The following is a 14,688-nucleotide window of genomic DNA, read 5'->3' as shown; positions in this document are numbered from 1 at the left end:
CTTAAATTTAACTTGATAATTTCTATAAATATATATATTTTTGTATTTATTTTCTCGACTTTTTACTTTTGTGCGTTTGGCATGCTTTTTGCTGCATCATTGCCTGTTTTACATATTCGCCTTGGCTTTTTGCATTTTGATCATTATTTTGTTGTATTTCAGCCAGGGATTAAAGAACGGCAAAAAAAATGTTACCAAAAAAACAACAAGAAAATAGCGACACACACACGCGCGCGAAATCACACCCACACACGCGCGCACACACGCACACACACACGCACACACTGAAAAACGCGCACGCGGCGGAAAAAAATATGAGCAATTTTTTTTTTTGTATATTTTGTAGAAGAGCGTTCAAATTACTTTGTGCGTAAAGTTATTATTTATATTTTCAGTCCGGTTTCCGGTTTTAGCTACATTAATCCAGGGACTTCGAGCAAGATGGCATGCATAGCTCCTTGGAAATATACGGTTTTCTAGGCGAGAGCACTCTTTTCGGTTTCTATTGTGTGTGATTAGTTGCGTTTGCCGTATTTTTAGCCCGTTCCGGAGGATTTATTACGTGCAATCCGCCCGTGCGCTGCGCACGCCCGCGTCTGCCGCCGATTTGGAATTGCCACGACGTTGCGTTGAAATGTTGCGCGTAACTGAGTGGCACAGCCTGTGCTGCCGCCGCTGCTGCTGCCACTTCTGCTGCTGCTGCTGCTGCCTATGCTGAATGCTGCTGCTGCCACACAGCCGCGCCGACCACTGCCGAGGCTGCTCTCCTCTCCGGGCGAAGCGAGTGGCGATGCCCAGCGGTACAGGTCCTGGGCCGTAGTGTCCTGCGCCGCTCTGCTCCTGGCTGCTGGCTCCGGATCCGGCAAAGGCTGCCACTACGACTACGGAGTTGCAGATGTAGCGCCACATCGGCCAGCAGCCAGCAGCCCGGTTTCGTTTGGTTTGGCTTGGTTCTGCTCGGCTCTGCTCGCCGAAGGCACGAGATGCTCTGCTGCCGAAGGACAGTGGGCCCAAATGCACCATTGTGGGTGCCTAATATGGGTTTATTCATTTAACAAATATAAAAAACAACAATGTAAACATACATATATTTCAGCCACCTTTCCTTTACTTGCTTTAGCGAAGATGTCTGTTAACAAAAAGTTATATTACACAGTTTCTACAAATGTTTCCATGTTTAACATTTTTGAAATACAAATGTTTCCATGTTTACCATTTTTGAAATATGTATATAAAATACACTTACCAATTAATTATGCTTTAACTTATAAGCTGGACTCATTAAAATTAAATATTTTGTATTCGTTTTGTGTTCGTCAAACATTTTTAAGCGCTTAACTGGCCATCCATTCCACTGTGCGATGCCGACGCTGGACCAAAAGGATGAACGGCACAGCGGCGCAGAGCCGCAGCCGAAAGGACACGAGCGCAGCCGAGCTGTTCAAGGGTCGTGCCAGCGGGGGAGGGGCGGGCTTACAAAACACATGGCAAGGACTAGGCCACCCAGCAGCCACCACCCACTACACTCCAGAAAAACAAGGGCGCGTGTTGGCCGCCCGACGAGATTCGCCTTCGAAACGAAGAGAGCCAGTGGCGCAGGGGGCCGAAGAGGGGAGGGGTCGTGCTGCGTGGTGGGGAAGGGGCCAGGGGATGACGGATACACAGTATACACAGCGTTCCGTTCCGCGATGCAACAGCAACATCATCAGGCCATATCCGCATCGGGAAAACAGGCAAAACAGCCAAAGCGGCCAAAGCAGCAGCTGTAAGCTCCCCCCTTTCCATGGATTTCCCCGACTTCTCTGCAAAAATCATGCGCATCACGAAATTGCCGAATATCCAAACGGAAAACATATGACAGTGACATTCGATTTGAAACGTGATTTCAAATAATTAATCCACATTATGTGATTTAATCGACAAGGCAGTCGATATTTTGTATCAAAACTTTAACATTTATTAGTTAAATAGTAAATGATTAGATGAATGGAAGCTTAATTTTTATTGATAAAAACTAAGGTAATTTTAAAATTCATTCAATTGTAACAATTTTATATATTCTTTATTAACGATGTTTCTCCTTCAACTTCTCGATCCAAAGTCCTTTCTTCTTGCTCCTCGATCACTTATCTACATTCGATATATCGATGATACTATCGTTCATTCTTAAATCTATTCAATTAATTCTATCGATATTTAGTTATTTAGTATTTACAATTATATACAGTTTACATTCGGCCTACCTGACTTATGATCGACCTCGATCTACAATAGTAATGCTATAGTATGGTTTACAACGGTTTTCCAATGTTTCAATCTCGCTGGTTCTAATATACTCTTAAATGGTAATTGGGTTAATTGACAATCATCTACATCAACAATTTCATAACGGTCATTTTCAAATACTCTATTTACTTTATAAGGGCCGCGATACTTGGGTGCGAATTTCTTATTAACTCCAGGTGTTGTATCAATATTTCGTATAGCTACAAAATCTCCGACTTTATATTCCAGAGGGGCTTTATGTTTCTTTGCATAATATTGCTCATTCTTATATTGTGAGTGCTGTATATTCCTATTAGCCTTTAAACGGATACTATCTAAGTCTTTTTGCTCTAAATTAAACTTGTCCTCAATGTATTCTGATAATTCATCAACTATAGGGCCTTTTTGACTAACACCAAATAATAGAATACTAGGTGATTCTTGAGTACTACTATGAATGGAATTATTAATGGCAAACTCAACTTTATTTAATAACTTATACCAATCCGCCTGCTCTATTGGCTCTGATAATTTACCTAACATAGGTGTTAAGATTCTGTTCACTCTCTCTACTTGCCCATTGGCTTGAGGTGCGCCTGTAGCCACCTTGATATGCTCTATTTCACGTTCTTGAAGAAAGGTCGAAAACTCTAGGGAGGTAAAACAAGATCCCCTGTCAGAAATAATTCGTTTTGGACGGCTATAGAAGTCAAAATACCTACTAAGTGAATCTTTTGCTTCACGAGTACTAGTGCTATTTACTGGAAATAGCTTAACAAATTTCGTAAATGAATCTATGACAACAAGGAGGTGTTTTCTTTTTGAATGTATGCTTGGTAACGGTCCTAAATGATCTATGTGAATAGTATGGAAAGGTATACACGGCTTTGGAATGCTATGGAGTGTACGATTATGAATGGTTTTCGGTACTGAATGCAATATACACGGTAAACAATTTCTTATAAAATTTCCTACTTTACTACTCATAGCTGGGAACCAATAGTTTCTCTTTAAATCCTTTACACATTTTTCAGCAGCTAGGTGGCCTAATTTTTCATGTGATAACCTAATTATTTGTTCTTCCATGCAACTCGGAGCATACAGACATAAGGATTCGTCACTATTCTTTTTATAAATCACGCCATCTACTAATTCAAATGAAGTGCAACTACCTTCCTCCACGGCTGTTCTTATCTTAATTATTTCAGGGTCACGCATTTGTTCAGTTTGCAATATAAGGTCAATATCCCTAGGTGTTGCTCCTACTACCCCCACTACTTTAATCGACTCTACTATGGATTTTTCTCTAAACTCCAATTCATTTGGGACACCACCCCAGCTGTCTTTACTATCCTCTATGCTAAAATTATGGTCTTCTGATATATTTGACTGAGTCTCATCTCTACTTTCACAATGCGGCATGTATCTCCTATTTCCTACTCTACTCTCTAAGTTCCTATTATTCCCTATGGATTTAGCTATGGACTCTACGGTATTATCACTATGTTCACTACTCATCAGGGGTTTCGCTAGGGACTCTATGGCGTTATCACTATTTTCTCTAAGTGCATCTAATACTTGAACTTGTCTACTCAACGCATCAACATGAGGCATATTAACACCAGGTCTATGAACTATAGAATAATCATAATTCTCCAATTCCAATGACCATCTCGCTATCTTAGGGTTTATGGCTTTCCTACTCAGTGTCTGCACTAAAGAATTACAATCTGTCACTATTTTAAAATGCCTATGCTCTAAATAAACTCTAAATCGACGTAATGCATTAATAATCGCTAGGGTTTCCAATTCAAAACTATGATACCTAGACTCAGCTGCATTAGTTTTACCTGAATAAAACGATACTGGATGCATCTTGCCATCATCTTGTCTCTGCATAAGGACGGCTCCAAAGCCATGCGAGCTAGCATCTGTATGAAGTTCAGTCTCACGATTAGGGTTAAAGATAGCCAATACTGGAGGATTCGATAATACGGTTTTCAACGATTTAAAAGCTCCTAGTTGTTCTTCATTAAGTGGAAATGGGCCTCCTTGTTTTAATAAATCCGTTAAAGGTTTTGCAATTTTTGCAAAGGATAATACAAAACGCCTAAAATATGAGAAGAATCCTAAGCACGAATGAAGGGTGTTTAAATTTTGCGGTATAGGGAAATTTTTTAAAGCATCTAGGTGTGCTTCACTAGGTGTAATTCCACTACGGTTGATTTTATAGCCAAGGAACTCACATTCAGGTTTTAAAAATTCACATTTTTTTAGGTTAATCTCTAGGTTGTTCTCACTAATACGATCTAATAATTTCTTTAGGATTTCTAAATGTTCCTTTACAGTTTTGGTAGCTATCACTATATCATCCATATACACTACTATTTGCTTGTTTTGAATAAAGTCCACTAATACTTCTGTAATAAATCTTTGAAAAATAGCTGATCCATTTTTTAAGCCAAATGGCATTCTTAAATATTCATATTGCCCATGGGGTGTTACAAATGAGGTAAACGGTACACTCTGTGAATCTACGCCTATTTGGTGGAAGCCACTCTTAAAATCCATTATTGAAAAACATATCTTGCCTTCTAAGTACTCTAAGCAATCTTCAATTAACGGTAATGGGAAATTATCTTTAACTATTCGCTTATTAAGTCCTCTATAATCTACGCACATTCTAAGTTCACCAGATTTCTTTTTAATCAAAACTATGGGAGATGCATAAGGAGATTTACTTTTTCTAATAACATTTTTCTTAAGAAGATCATCAATTATTTCACCTACTTTCTCTTTTTCATAGTATGACAAACGCCTAGGTGAACAATGAAAGGGTGTAGTATCTGTAACTCTAATAGTCATCTGATATATAGGAGCTTTTTTATAATCTAAATTTTTACTTAAATAATGAGTTTTTACTATTTCACTACATTTTTCTTCATAATCTTTTCCGAATCCGTTTCCTACACTAATTAGTTCCTTTAACTCTTCTTCAATATATCCTGCATAGTTACTAAAAAAATGTTCTATTTCTAATTGATTACTTTGTTGGTAACTATTTATATCCTTTTGATTATTTAGTTTTTGGTTATTCAACTTATTTTTACTTAAACAACTAGAATTATTTATATTAGTTTTCTTATTGTAATGGGTTATATATTTACTGGTGAAAAGAGATGCAGAAAACTTGTTATTACTGTCGTTATTAATATTTTTATTTGAAAAATTATATTCCGCATTTATCTGTTTCTTATGTACTAATTGGACTTCCATTATTTTAAGTGAATCTCGCCCTAGTAAGGTAGGTAATGGTAATAATGTGTCTTCTACAACTAATAAACTAACTTTATAAGCTTTTTTATGAAAATATACACTGCATTCAATTTTTGCAAAAATTAATATTTGTTGTCCACCTATTCCATGGTATTTACTTCTTTGAGATTTTAATTTAACATTATTTGGAACTAAAGATTTTTGAATAAAGCTTACTGGACTTCCTGTGTCAAATAAACTTAAAACAGTAATACACCTCTCTTCACCATAAAGAAATCATAACTTAACCGATTGAACCGCTGCCAGGTCATCAGTGTCCGACAGTTCCCCATCTTGCATGGCTGCTACGGTAGTGACGCCCCTCTTCCTCGGGCAGTCCTGGTATTTGTGGTCCTGGCTGTAGCAGTTGAAGCAGGCACCTTCAGGTCTCTTTGGGCGTCTGCACTCGCTCATTATATGCCCCAATTTTCGGCAATTGTAACAACGCACAGCTGTAGGTCGTTGCTGAAGGTTTGTTGATTTAATCATTTTTACATTACTCGAACTATCCACGTTTGCAGCAGCCACCCGTTGATCAGATATCTTTACTTTATCATATATAGTTATCTTCTTGCGCAATTCATCCAACGATTCACAAAAGGCTAAAGAAGTGGCAGCTCCTGTTTTGTCTTGGAGCCCACTCACAATTGCACGAATTACATCAGAATCCGCTAGCGTTGCTTGCTTCGAAATGCCACACATAGCGATGTAATAGTGCAATGTACTTTCATCAGGAAATTTTTGTCTCGCTTCAAGCTGTTTAATCACGTCCCACGCTGTCACTTTTTGTTCAAAAATCGCCAGCAGCTCCTTGCATAGGGTATTCCATGTTAAAGGGTTCACATTGATCATTTGAGCTTTTGCTGATCCGCTTAACATACGCCTAGCAAATATCCAACGGCGTTGATCTGGTACGTCATACGTGTTCATTATATGCTCAAAGTCATTTATCCAACGCCGTATCGGGTAGCCATCATCTCCCGAAAAACAATTAATCAAGGCTTCTATGTCTTTCATCCCAATGACGTCATTTCTCACGGTTCTTGCTCCTCCTTCCATTAACTTAAAATCTGCTTCCAGTTCAGCAACACGCATACGAGCTAGGTACAAGTTTTCCAAGTTGTTTAAATGCTGCATCTCTAACTGTACATATTCAGCCTCTCTTGATAAATCATGCTTTTTCTCGTTTAGCATTTCATTCTTTCTTATTGCCTCATTTCTCGTAGTTATTTCATCATCTTTTCCAGGTATTTCATCATCCACGCTGCCGCTTGGCGCTACACTATGGTTGTCTCTTTCTTCCCTGTGCATGCTGCCACTGTCACCGGTTACAGTTATTGACTTCTCGTAAATTTTAATTTCATCAGAATCCTCGTGCACATTCTCGTTGCCACCGCCAATCGTCTTAATTTCACTTTTAGGAATCGTCACATTAGTTGGTTCTTCATCTGCCTCTATGGTTTTCACTAGGTTTGACGCTATGGTTTTATTTTTATTCTCAGCCATTACACTCTTAACGGCGTTGCGCAGTTGAACTAAAGTCGCGTCTTCGCCAAAATAAACTTCGTTTGCTTTTAAAATGTCAATTAACTCAGTTTTTGATTTTTTTAGAATAACACTATATTCCATCGTAGTCTTGCTTTATTATAACTGTTTTGGGATATACCCCACACCTGATTTTTGTAACAATTTTATATATTCTTTATTAACGATGTTTCTCCTTCAACTTCTCGATCCAAAGTCCTTTCTTCTTGCTCCTCGATCACTTATCTACATTCGATATATCGATGATACTATCGTTCATTCTTAAATCTATTCAATTAATTCTATCGATATTTAGTTATTTAGTATTTACAATTATATACAGTTTACACAATAAGTACAAGGAACTAAAATTCAAGTTAAATTAATGCTTTTGTGGTTGTTTAAAGAACTGTAAATGCACTTAATTTTAATTTACACACTAATAATGTTTCTGATTTATGCAAGTTTGTTTTATAAAATTTTAATGCTACTTTTCGATTTTACACTTTTAAAATTTTAACATCACCCGCCGATTAAATTATCGACGATTATCGATGATAAATACCACCTCTGCCTAAAATGTGAAAAGAGTATTTTAAAATACCAAGTTGTTTCCGTTGACCAACACCGGTTTTATGTTATTTTTTAGTATAATTTGAAATGGAACTAGTTTAAAATCCAGCAACTAGTTTATGTGACCCTTAACAAAATGAGTTACAAAACGTTCGTTTACCAAACAAATTAACAATTACCAATATAAATATATAAAAATAATAACTTTTTGGACATTTTCAATTAATATTATGTCGCCGAACTGGAACCAAAATCCCAGGTGAACCGCAAATGTAACCAGTTCCCTTGGCTGGGTCCAAAGACCAGTTCAATTAAACTAGTTCACATTTGAACAGTGCAACTCTAGTTTTTTTTTTTTAATACATATGTGTTTTAAAAACATATGCAGAATCGGGCAAATAAAACGGATATAACCGATTGCACAGGATCAAGGATAGATCAAATAAGCCGACAACGTTGAGGGCGACTGCGACTGCGAGAGAGCGACCATGGTGTGCAGCGCGTGTGCGTGTGTGTGTGTTTTGTACCGTGTTGTCTGATTGTGTGCCGTTGTTGTTTTTGTTGTTGTTCTTGCTGTTGCTGTTGTGCGTGTGGTCGACGGAGGGACAGTGGGACACAACGGCAGTGGACAATCCGGTGGCGGAGCAGTCCGGTGGGCAGGAGGGCAGGATTAGCCGCAACATCCTTACCCGTAAGCTGACCCCACCCCACCCCCTTTGGCAACAAATATTACTAAGCTGCTGCTGCTTCTTCTTCTTCTCCGTCTTCGCCCCTTTGCGTTTTTATCTCTCTTTCACACACAGCGAAACAATAGCAAGCTGAAGCGCAGGAAAGCAAGAGAAAACAACAAAAAAGCAAGAAAGGAGAAGCAGAAAACAAAAACAAAGAAGAGGTTCGGAGTTTCCATGTCGCCAACTGCGGGCCTTTGATGCCCTCGCAGGTCTACCGAGGAGTGGACACCACCAACATGCTGCCGATCAGCGAGGAGCAGCAGCTGCAACAGCAGCAGCAGCAGCAGTTGGACCAACTGCATCATCAGCAGATACCAGAGATTCCAATACCAGATCTAGATCAAGTCGAGACCCAGGTGGGCGATGGCAGCCTGTGGACCGCTCTGTATGACTACGATGCCCAGGGCGAGGATGAGCTGACCCTTCGGCGCGGCGAAATCGTCGTGGTCCTGTCCACGGACAGCGAAGTATCTGGCGATGTGGGCTGGTGGACCGGCAAGATTGGAGATAAGGTAATACCCTATACAATGTTTCTTTAAAGAACGTACGAATTAAACCCGATTCCCCTTCAGGTCGGTGTCTTCCCCAAGGACTTTGTCACCGATGAGGACCCGCTGCAACTGAATGTCTCGTCCGCCATTGGCGACATCCAGCCGCATGAGATCGAGTACAGTGAGCTGGACATCAAGGAAGTCATCGGTTCCGGTGGCTTCTGCAAAGTCCATCGTGGCTACTACGATGGCGAAGAGGTGGCCATCAAGATTGCCCATCAAACGGGCGAGGATAATATGCGGGATAACGTACTGCAGGAGGCCAAACTATTTTGGGCCCTCAAGCACGAAAACATAGCAGCCTTGCGAGGAGTATGTCTGAATACCAAACTTTGTCTGGTGATGGAGTACGCCAGGGGAGGCAGTCTTAATCGCATACTAGCTGGCAAGATACCACCCGATGTCCTAGTCAACTGGGCCATTCAAATAGCCAGGGGCATGAACTATCTGCACAACGAGGCGCCCATGTCGATCATACATCGCGACCTCAAGTCCTCCAATGTGCTGATCTACGAGGCCATCGAGGGCAATCATCTGCAGCAGAAGACGCTCAAGATCACGGATTTCGGCTTGGCCAGGGAGATGTACAACACGCAAAGGATGAGTGCGGCGGGCACGTACGCTTGGATGCCACCGGAGGTCATCAGCGTTAGCACCTATTCCAAGTAAGATTCATTTTAAATTGCTCTTAGCTCTCCACCTAGATAACAAAACTCCTTATCCGCCAGATTCTCCGATGTTTGGAGCTACGGTGTATTGCTGTGGGAACTGATAACGGGCGAGACGCCGTACAAGGGCTTCGATCCGTTGTCCGTGGCCTACGGCGTGGCTGTCAATACGCTGACCTTGCCCATACCAAAAACCTGCCCAGAGACCTGGGGAGCCCTGATGAAAAGTAAGTGATGCAATGCGTTGAACATGAAATATTGAAATTTCATTATATGATTTCCCGCAGGCTGCTGGCAAACGGACCCGCACAAGCGTCCTGGCTTCAAGGAGATTCTCAAACAGCTGGAGAGCATCGCCTGCTCCAAGTTCACCCTGACGCCTCAGGAGTCCTTTCACTACATGCAGGAGTGCTGGCGAAAGGAGATCGCGGGCGTGCTGCACGATTTGCGCGAAAAAGAAAAGGTACCATCTGACTGGAAAGCGCCAGGCAAACCGACAATATATAAACCTATATCCTATACCTATTAGAGTTGCTCTAGATCGTTTCTAGACCGTTCCTTGTTGGCCTTACGCCGCGCTCTTGAGTTCTTCCATAGTCGCCCCCCTCTTCTCCCACTTGGTCGTTGATGAAATTCTAATAATTTGGTATATACTTTCTCTCCAAAAACAAAACAAAACAATACAAAATTCCCCTGTTATCCAATAAAACATCCAACGACGTTAAGCGTTTCCAAACCATCGAAGAGGTAAGCGCGTCCAACAGGTTTCTCTTGCCCGCCGTTTGCGTTTCAGTTGCATTGCGTTGCGTTGCGTTTCTTTCTGTTGTTTCGTTACATTACTTTACTCCATTTCACCCTAAGTTATCCTGTTTTTTGATTGGCTGGATTACACCCACGATAGAGCCCCTCACAAGCCAACAGCTGCATGGTTTCTAGTTCCTAGTTCCTAGTTAATGCTATTTTCTAGCACAAGTCCCCTGTACAGTGACCTAGCCTAACCCCACACTAACCCGCCACGTTCCGCCATGTTATCCCCTTTCATCCCGGCAGGAACTGCGCAACAAGGAGGAGCAGCTGCTCAGGGTGCAGAACGAGCAGCGCGAGAAGGCGAATCTCCTGAAGATTCGGGAGCAGAAGCTGCGCGAGCGTGAAATGGTGCTGATCGAACGGGAGCTTGTCATGATGCAGCCGGTGCCATCGAAACGCAAGCACAAAAAGGGCAAGAAGGTATGTGAATATGCTCATAACGAAGATTCTTACATAACAAGTCTTCTATCTATCATGCAGAACAAACCGCTGCAGATATCGCTGCCCACGGGCTTCCGGCACACGATTACGGCCGTACGCGACAAGGCGGAGCAGCCGGGATCACCTTCCTTCTCCGGATTGCGCATCGTGGCACGTGAGTACTGGGGATTTCTCTGCATCCATCCCAGAGATCGGATTAGCATGGATGGGGTTGTTGGATCACATGATTAGGCTTACGTATTTGCGGACTTTTCCATTACAAGATTAGGGTTGTTTAACAAGAATTCAAAAATCCCATGATGCCTAATCTCAATCAGAAATTGTATTACTCATAATGATATATTCGCTGGACTCAACAGCGCATTAGTCTCTAGTGAGTATTCAGTGCATCATGCAGGTCTTAGAGATAAGATTAGGCATCTGGTAGGCGCGAGATTAGACAGGAGACGAGTCGTCATGCCGCGTATCAGTAGCGAAATTAATTAGATTCTTTGCATATTTTTGGTATCATTGTTTTTCAATTAATTTTTGTATATTTCATTGATTTGCGTTTGGTTTTTGTTTCGTTATATTTTCCTCTTATGTTCCGTATTATTTCGATGACTGTGGGGTGAATCAGTGACCGATGGGCACAAGGGCAAGACGTGGGGCCCGTCGACGATGCACCAGCGGGAGCGATCCCTACTGCCATCGCAACTGGGCGGCGGTCAGCCGGAATGGCCCGCCCAGACCTCAACCCACTCCTCGTTCAGCAAGAGTGCTCCGAATCTGGACAAGAAGCAACAGCAGCAGCAGCAGCAGAACCAGCAACAGGTGGCCTCGCTGACACCGCCGCCGGGCGTGGGAACTTTGGGTGGAGGTGGAAGTGGAGGCGCTGGTGGGACGCCGGCCACGTCCTTGTTGTACCCAGGTATACCCTTTATACTAACGCGCCCCAACAACAACAACATTGGCAATTGTAAAGCCATCACCACCACCATCACAACCACGACCACCACCACCACCAACAACAACAACAACAGCATCTCCGCCAACAACAACAATCAGCTAAATAATAATAGTACTATTAATAGCAATAACAATAACAGTCAAACTAACCTAACCACCCAACCGAACACGATAATCGTCCTCCAGAACGGGCGGAGCAACTCCAACAGCAGCACCAGCCAATCCCCAGCCAAGATCTACCATCGCGCCAGGAGTCAGGAGTACGGACTGGATCATCCGCATGCCTATCAGCCGCCACCGCTCTATTTGGTAACGGATGACAGCTCGGAAACGGACACTGTGGCCAGTCCGACCGGTTGCTTTCACTTCCTGCGGCCCGGCAACTCGTCCGCGGCCAGTGGTGCAGTGCATCTGCATCGCTTTGGCGGCAGTCTGGGCAACAGTCCAGCTGTGGGCCGAAAGAAGCATTCGCTGGACAGCAGCAGCAGTCATCATCCGCCCCCACCAAACAGTAGCAATAGCTTTGCACTGCCCAACCAGTTAACTCTGCCATCGGAGGACAACAATACGTATGACCATGCCTTCTATCGGGATGTGATCAAGAAGATGTCCATGGCCAGCAGCGAACGGGTGAACTCCAAGTCCAGTGGCGACCTGACCATGTACAACTCCAGCACACCGCTGACTGCCAGGGACTGCGATGATGCGGAAGAGGCCTTCGAGGGCGGACGCTTTCAGCGTAACTTCTCCGGCTCGCAGTTTCCACGGCACTGCTTCTTCACCAGGCAGGAGGAAGAAGGGGAAGCGGAGGAGGCGGAGGTGGACACCGCAGAGGCGGAAGCCGAAGACGACAGTCAAGTGCCCGTCAGTCAGATGCGCCAGAACTCCACCACCTCGCGCAAGAGCTCAGTGACCTTCCAGAGCGTCAGTTTCGAAGAGCCAGATTTCGTGACCACGCCACGAACGACTGCCAGATCGGATCTATACACATCCAATGCCTCCATTAGCTTCGCCACCTATCGCTCCGCCTCGCCATCGCTGTCCTCGTCCTCCACCACTGCATCCGCCTCCGCCTCCATTGCTTCCACCGAAGCCGTAAACGGCTATCACATGCAGGAGAACTCGATACTGAACACACGGCGGATGCAAGACGTTCAGCCGCATCCCGATGTCATCAAGCTGAAGGAACACTTGCGGGCCCAGGAACAGCGCCAGCAGAGCAAGAACCAAAAGAAGCAGCGGCCCAAGCACATTACCAAATCCAAGAGTGTTGAGGCGCCTGTCGAGGGGCAGCACCATCATGATGACCACATTGATGCCCAGCACCAGCATCACTCGGCTGGATCGAGCAAAATCCGCGCCTTTTTCAATCTGTTCACGCGATCGCGCAAGCAGTACAGCAAGCTGGCGGAGCACAACATGGTCGGTGGCTCCGAGTTCTGTGCCATTGATCCCTATCAAACCGATTTGGCCATGGGCGGCAGCAGTCGCTCCCTGAAGCGCAAGGGCAAGAAGCCGCAGACGCAATCCTGCGAGCAACTGGAGCGATGCTAAAGTGTGCCACTGAAGCAGGAGTTGGGAGCTGTGCTGCTGTTGGAGTTGGCCGCCAGATGAGAACCGCCTAATTAGCTCATTGTTTTATATTAAAACTGTAGACTAAGTCAGACGCAACAGATAAAAAGAGATGAAACACCAGACGACAGAAGGACTTCCTCTGAGGATTAGCCATAGCTAATGTGACAAACTAGGAGGGCCCAGATACCCAGATACCCAAATTCCTCCCCGTCTAACGAAATCACTAAACACAAAACCAAACTCCCCCGTCCGAGGTTGGCATAATAATAATAATAATAATAATACATAATAACCGAATTGTTCCTAACGAATGCAATATGATGATATGCGAACTTCACACACACACACACACAAGTTATCCTAATTAGTCCAGTGATTTTTTGCCAGGGGAGCAAATTGCAGGCTAGAAAATTGCAAAAATAGTACAGATGGAGGACGAACTTTTACGGATCAAACGGATAGACTAACGCCGCTTATACGTAGACATCACAAACAGAGAAAGAAAGTGAAAGAAAGTAAAACATTTGCATGGGCCAATGGCAAAATATTGAACTAAACCATATACATAATATATACATATGTGTAACAATTGGATTAACCTTAAGGAAACCATATTGCTATATTTATACCGATGCGTAAGTGCGTCCTTACATTACATCACACACATCTTAGTTGAACTAAGCTCTAGTTTTGTAGGAATTCGAACTTTTTTTTGTGTCCAGCGAGAAGCCTTCTCCTTTTCTCCAGTTCTCCATTTCTCCTTCTATGTAAGAGATATTTTCAAAATTTCCATCGCTTTCCGCATTTCGTTGTGGCCTACACTTAACGAAAAACTCGCAAGACGATTTGCGGTGCACTTTAATTTTAATTTTATATTCGACTTTTTTGGTATTTTGAGCACAGTTTTATTTACATTTATTATGCAATCGGGTTTTCCATTTTATTTATTTATGATTTCTTTTACAAAAGCACAAGAGTAATCGCGCAAAACAACAAACCACAACAACAACAACAAAAAAACCTGTGATCAAAAAACGATGATGAAACGAAAAAGAAATGATAATTTTTTTGTATTATTTTTATGAAAATTTTCAATTGTATATTTATACTTCATTTTTACGATCTGTTCATTCTACGTTTAGTGCTCGATTCTATTTCAATGTACTTTGTATATTATTGTATTTTCCATGTTTGGGGCCAAGCCATCCCAAAAAAAAAACAAAAAATAAAAAGAACCAATACCTAGAAACAGAAATCAGACAATAAAACCAACTTAAGACAATCTGCCGA

The 14,688-nt window shown here is 42.6% G+C and overlaps 1 protein-coding gene across 1 annotated transcript; it reads left to right on the top strand.

Moving 5' to 3' along the window:
• The first annotated feature begins 7,977 nt into the window (after positions 1-7,977).
• On the top strand, positions 7,978-14,680 carry LOC122625233 (mitogen-activated protein kinase kinase kinase). Its single transcript, XM_043805243.1, has 8 exons — positions 7,978-8,368; positions 8,481-8,920; positions 8,981-9,624; positions 9,688-9,854; positions 9,915-10,090; positions 10,678-10,854; positions 10,915-11,029; positions 11,495-14,680. The coding sequence occupies exons 2-8, from the start codon at positions 8,606-8,608 to the stop codon at positions 13,375-13,377; spliced, it is 3,477 nt and encodes a 1,158-aa protein (XP_043661178.1). The 5' UTR covers positions 7,978-8,368; positions 8,481-8,605; the 3' UTR covers positions 13,378-14,680.
• The last annotated feature ends 8 nt before the right edge of the window (positions 14,681-14,688 follow it).

This window comes from Drosophila teissieri, chromosome X (genome assembly GCF_016746235.2).
Source record: "Drosophila teissieri strain GT53w chromosome X, Prin_Dtei_1.1, whole genome shotgun sequence".
NCBI lineage: Eukaryota > Metazoa > Arthropoda > Insecta > Diptera > Drosophilidae > Drosophila > Drosophila teissieri.
This window is presented reverse-complemented; position numbering and strand designations above follow the sequence as displayed.

Coding starts and splice junctions, on each gene's coding strand:
- LOC122625233 (XM_043805243.1), top strand. CDS start 8,606: ATGCCCTCGCAGGTCTACCGAGGAGTGGACACCACCAACATGCTGCCG. Junction 8,921..8,980: donor CCGGCAAGATTGGAGATAAG/GTAATACCCTAT, acceptor ATTCCCCTTCAG/GTCGGTGTCTTCCCCAAGGA. Junction 11,030..11,494: donor CGGATTGCGCATCGTGGCAC/GTGAGTACTGGG, acceptor GGGGTGAATCAG/TGACCGATGGGCACAAGGGC.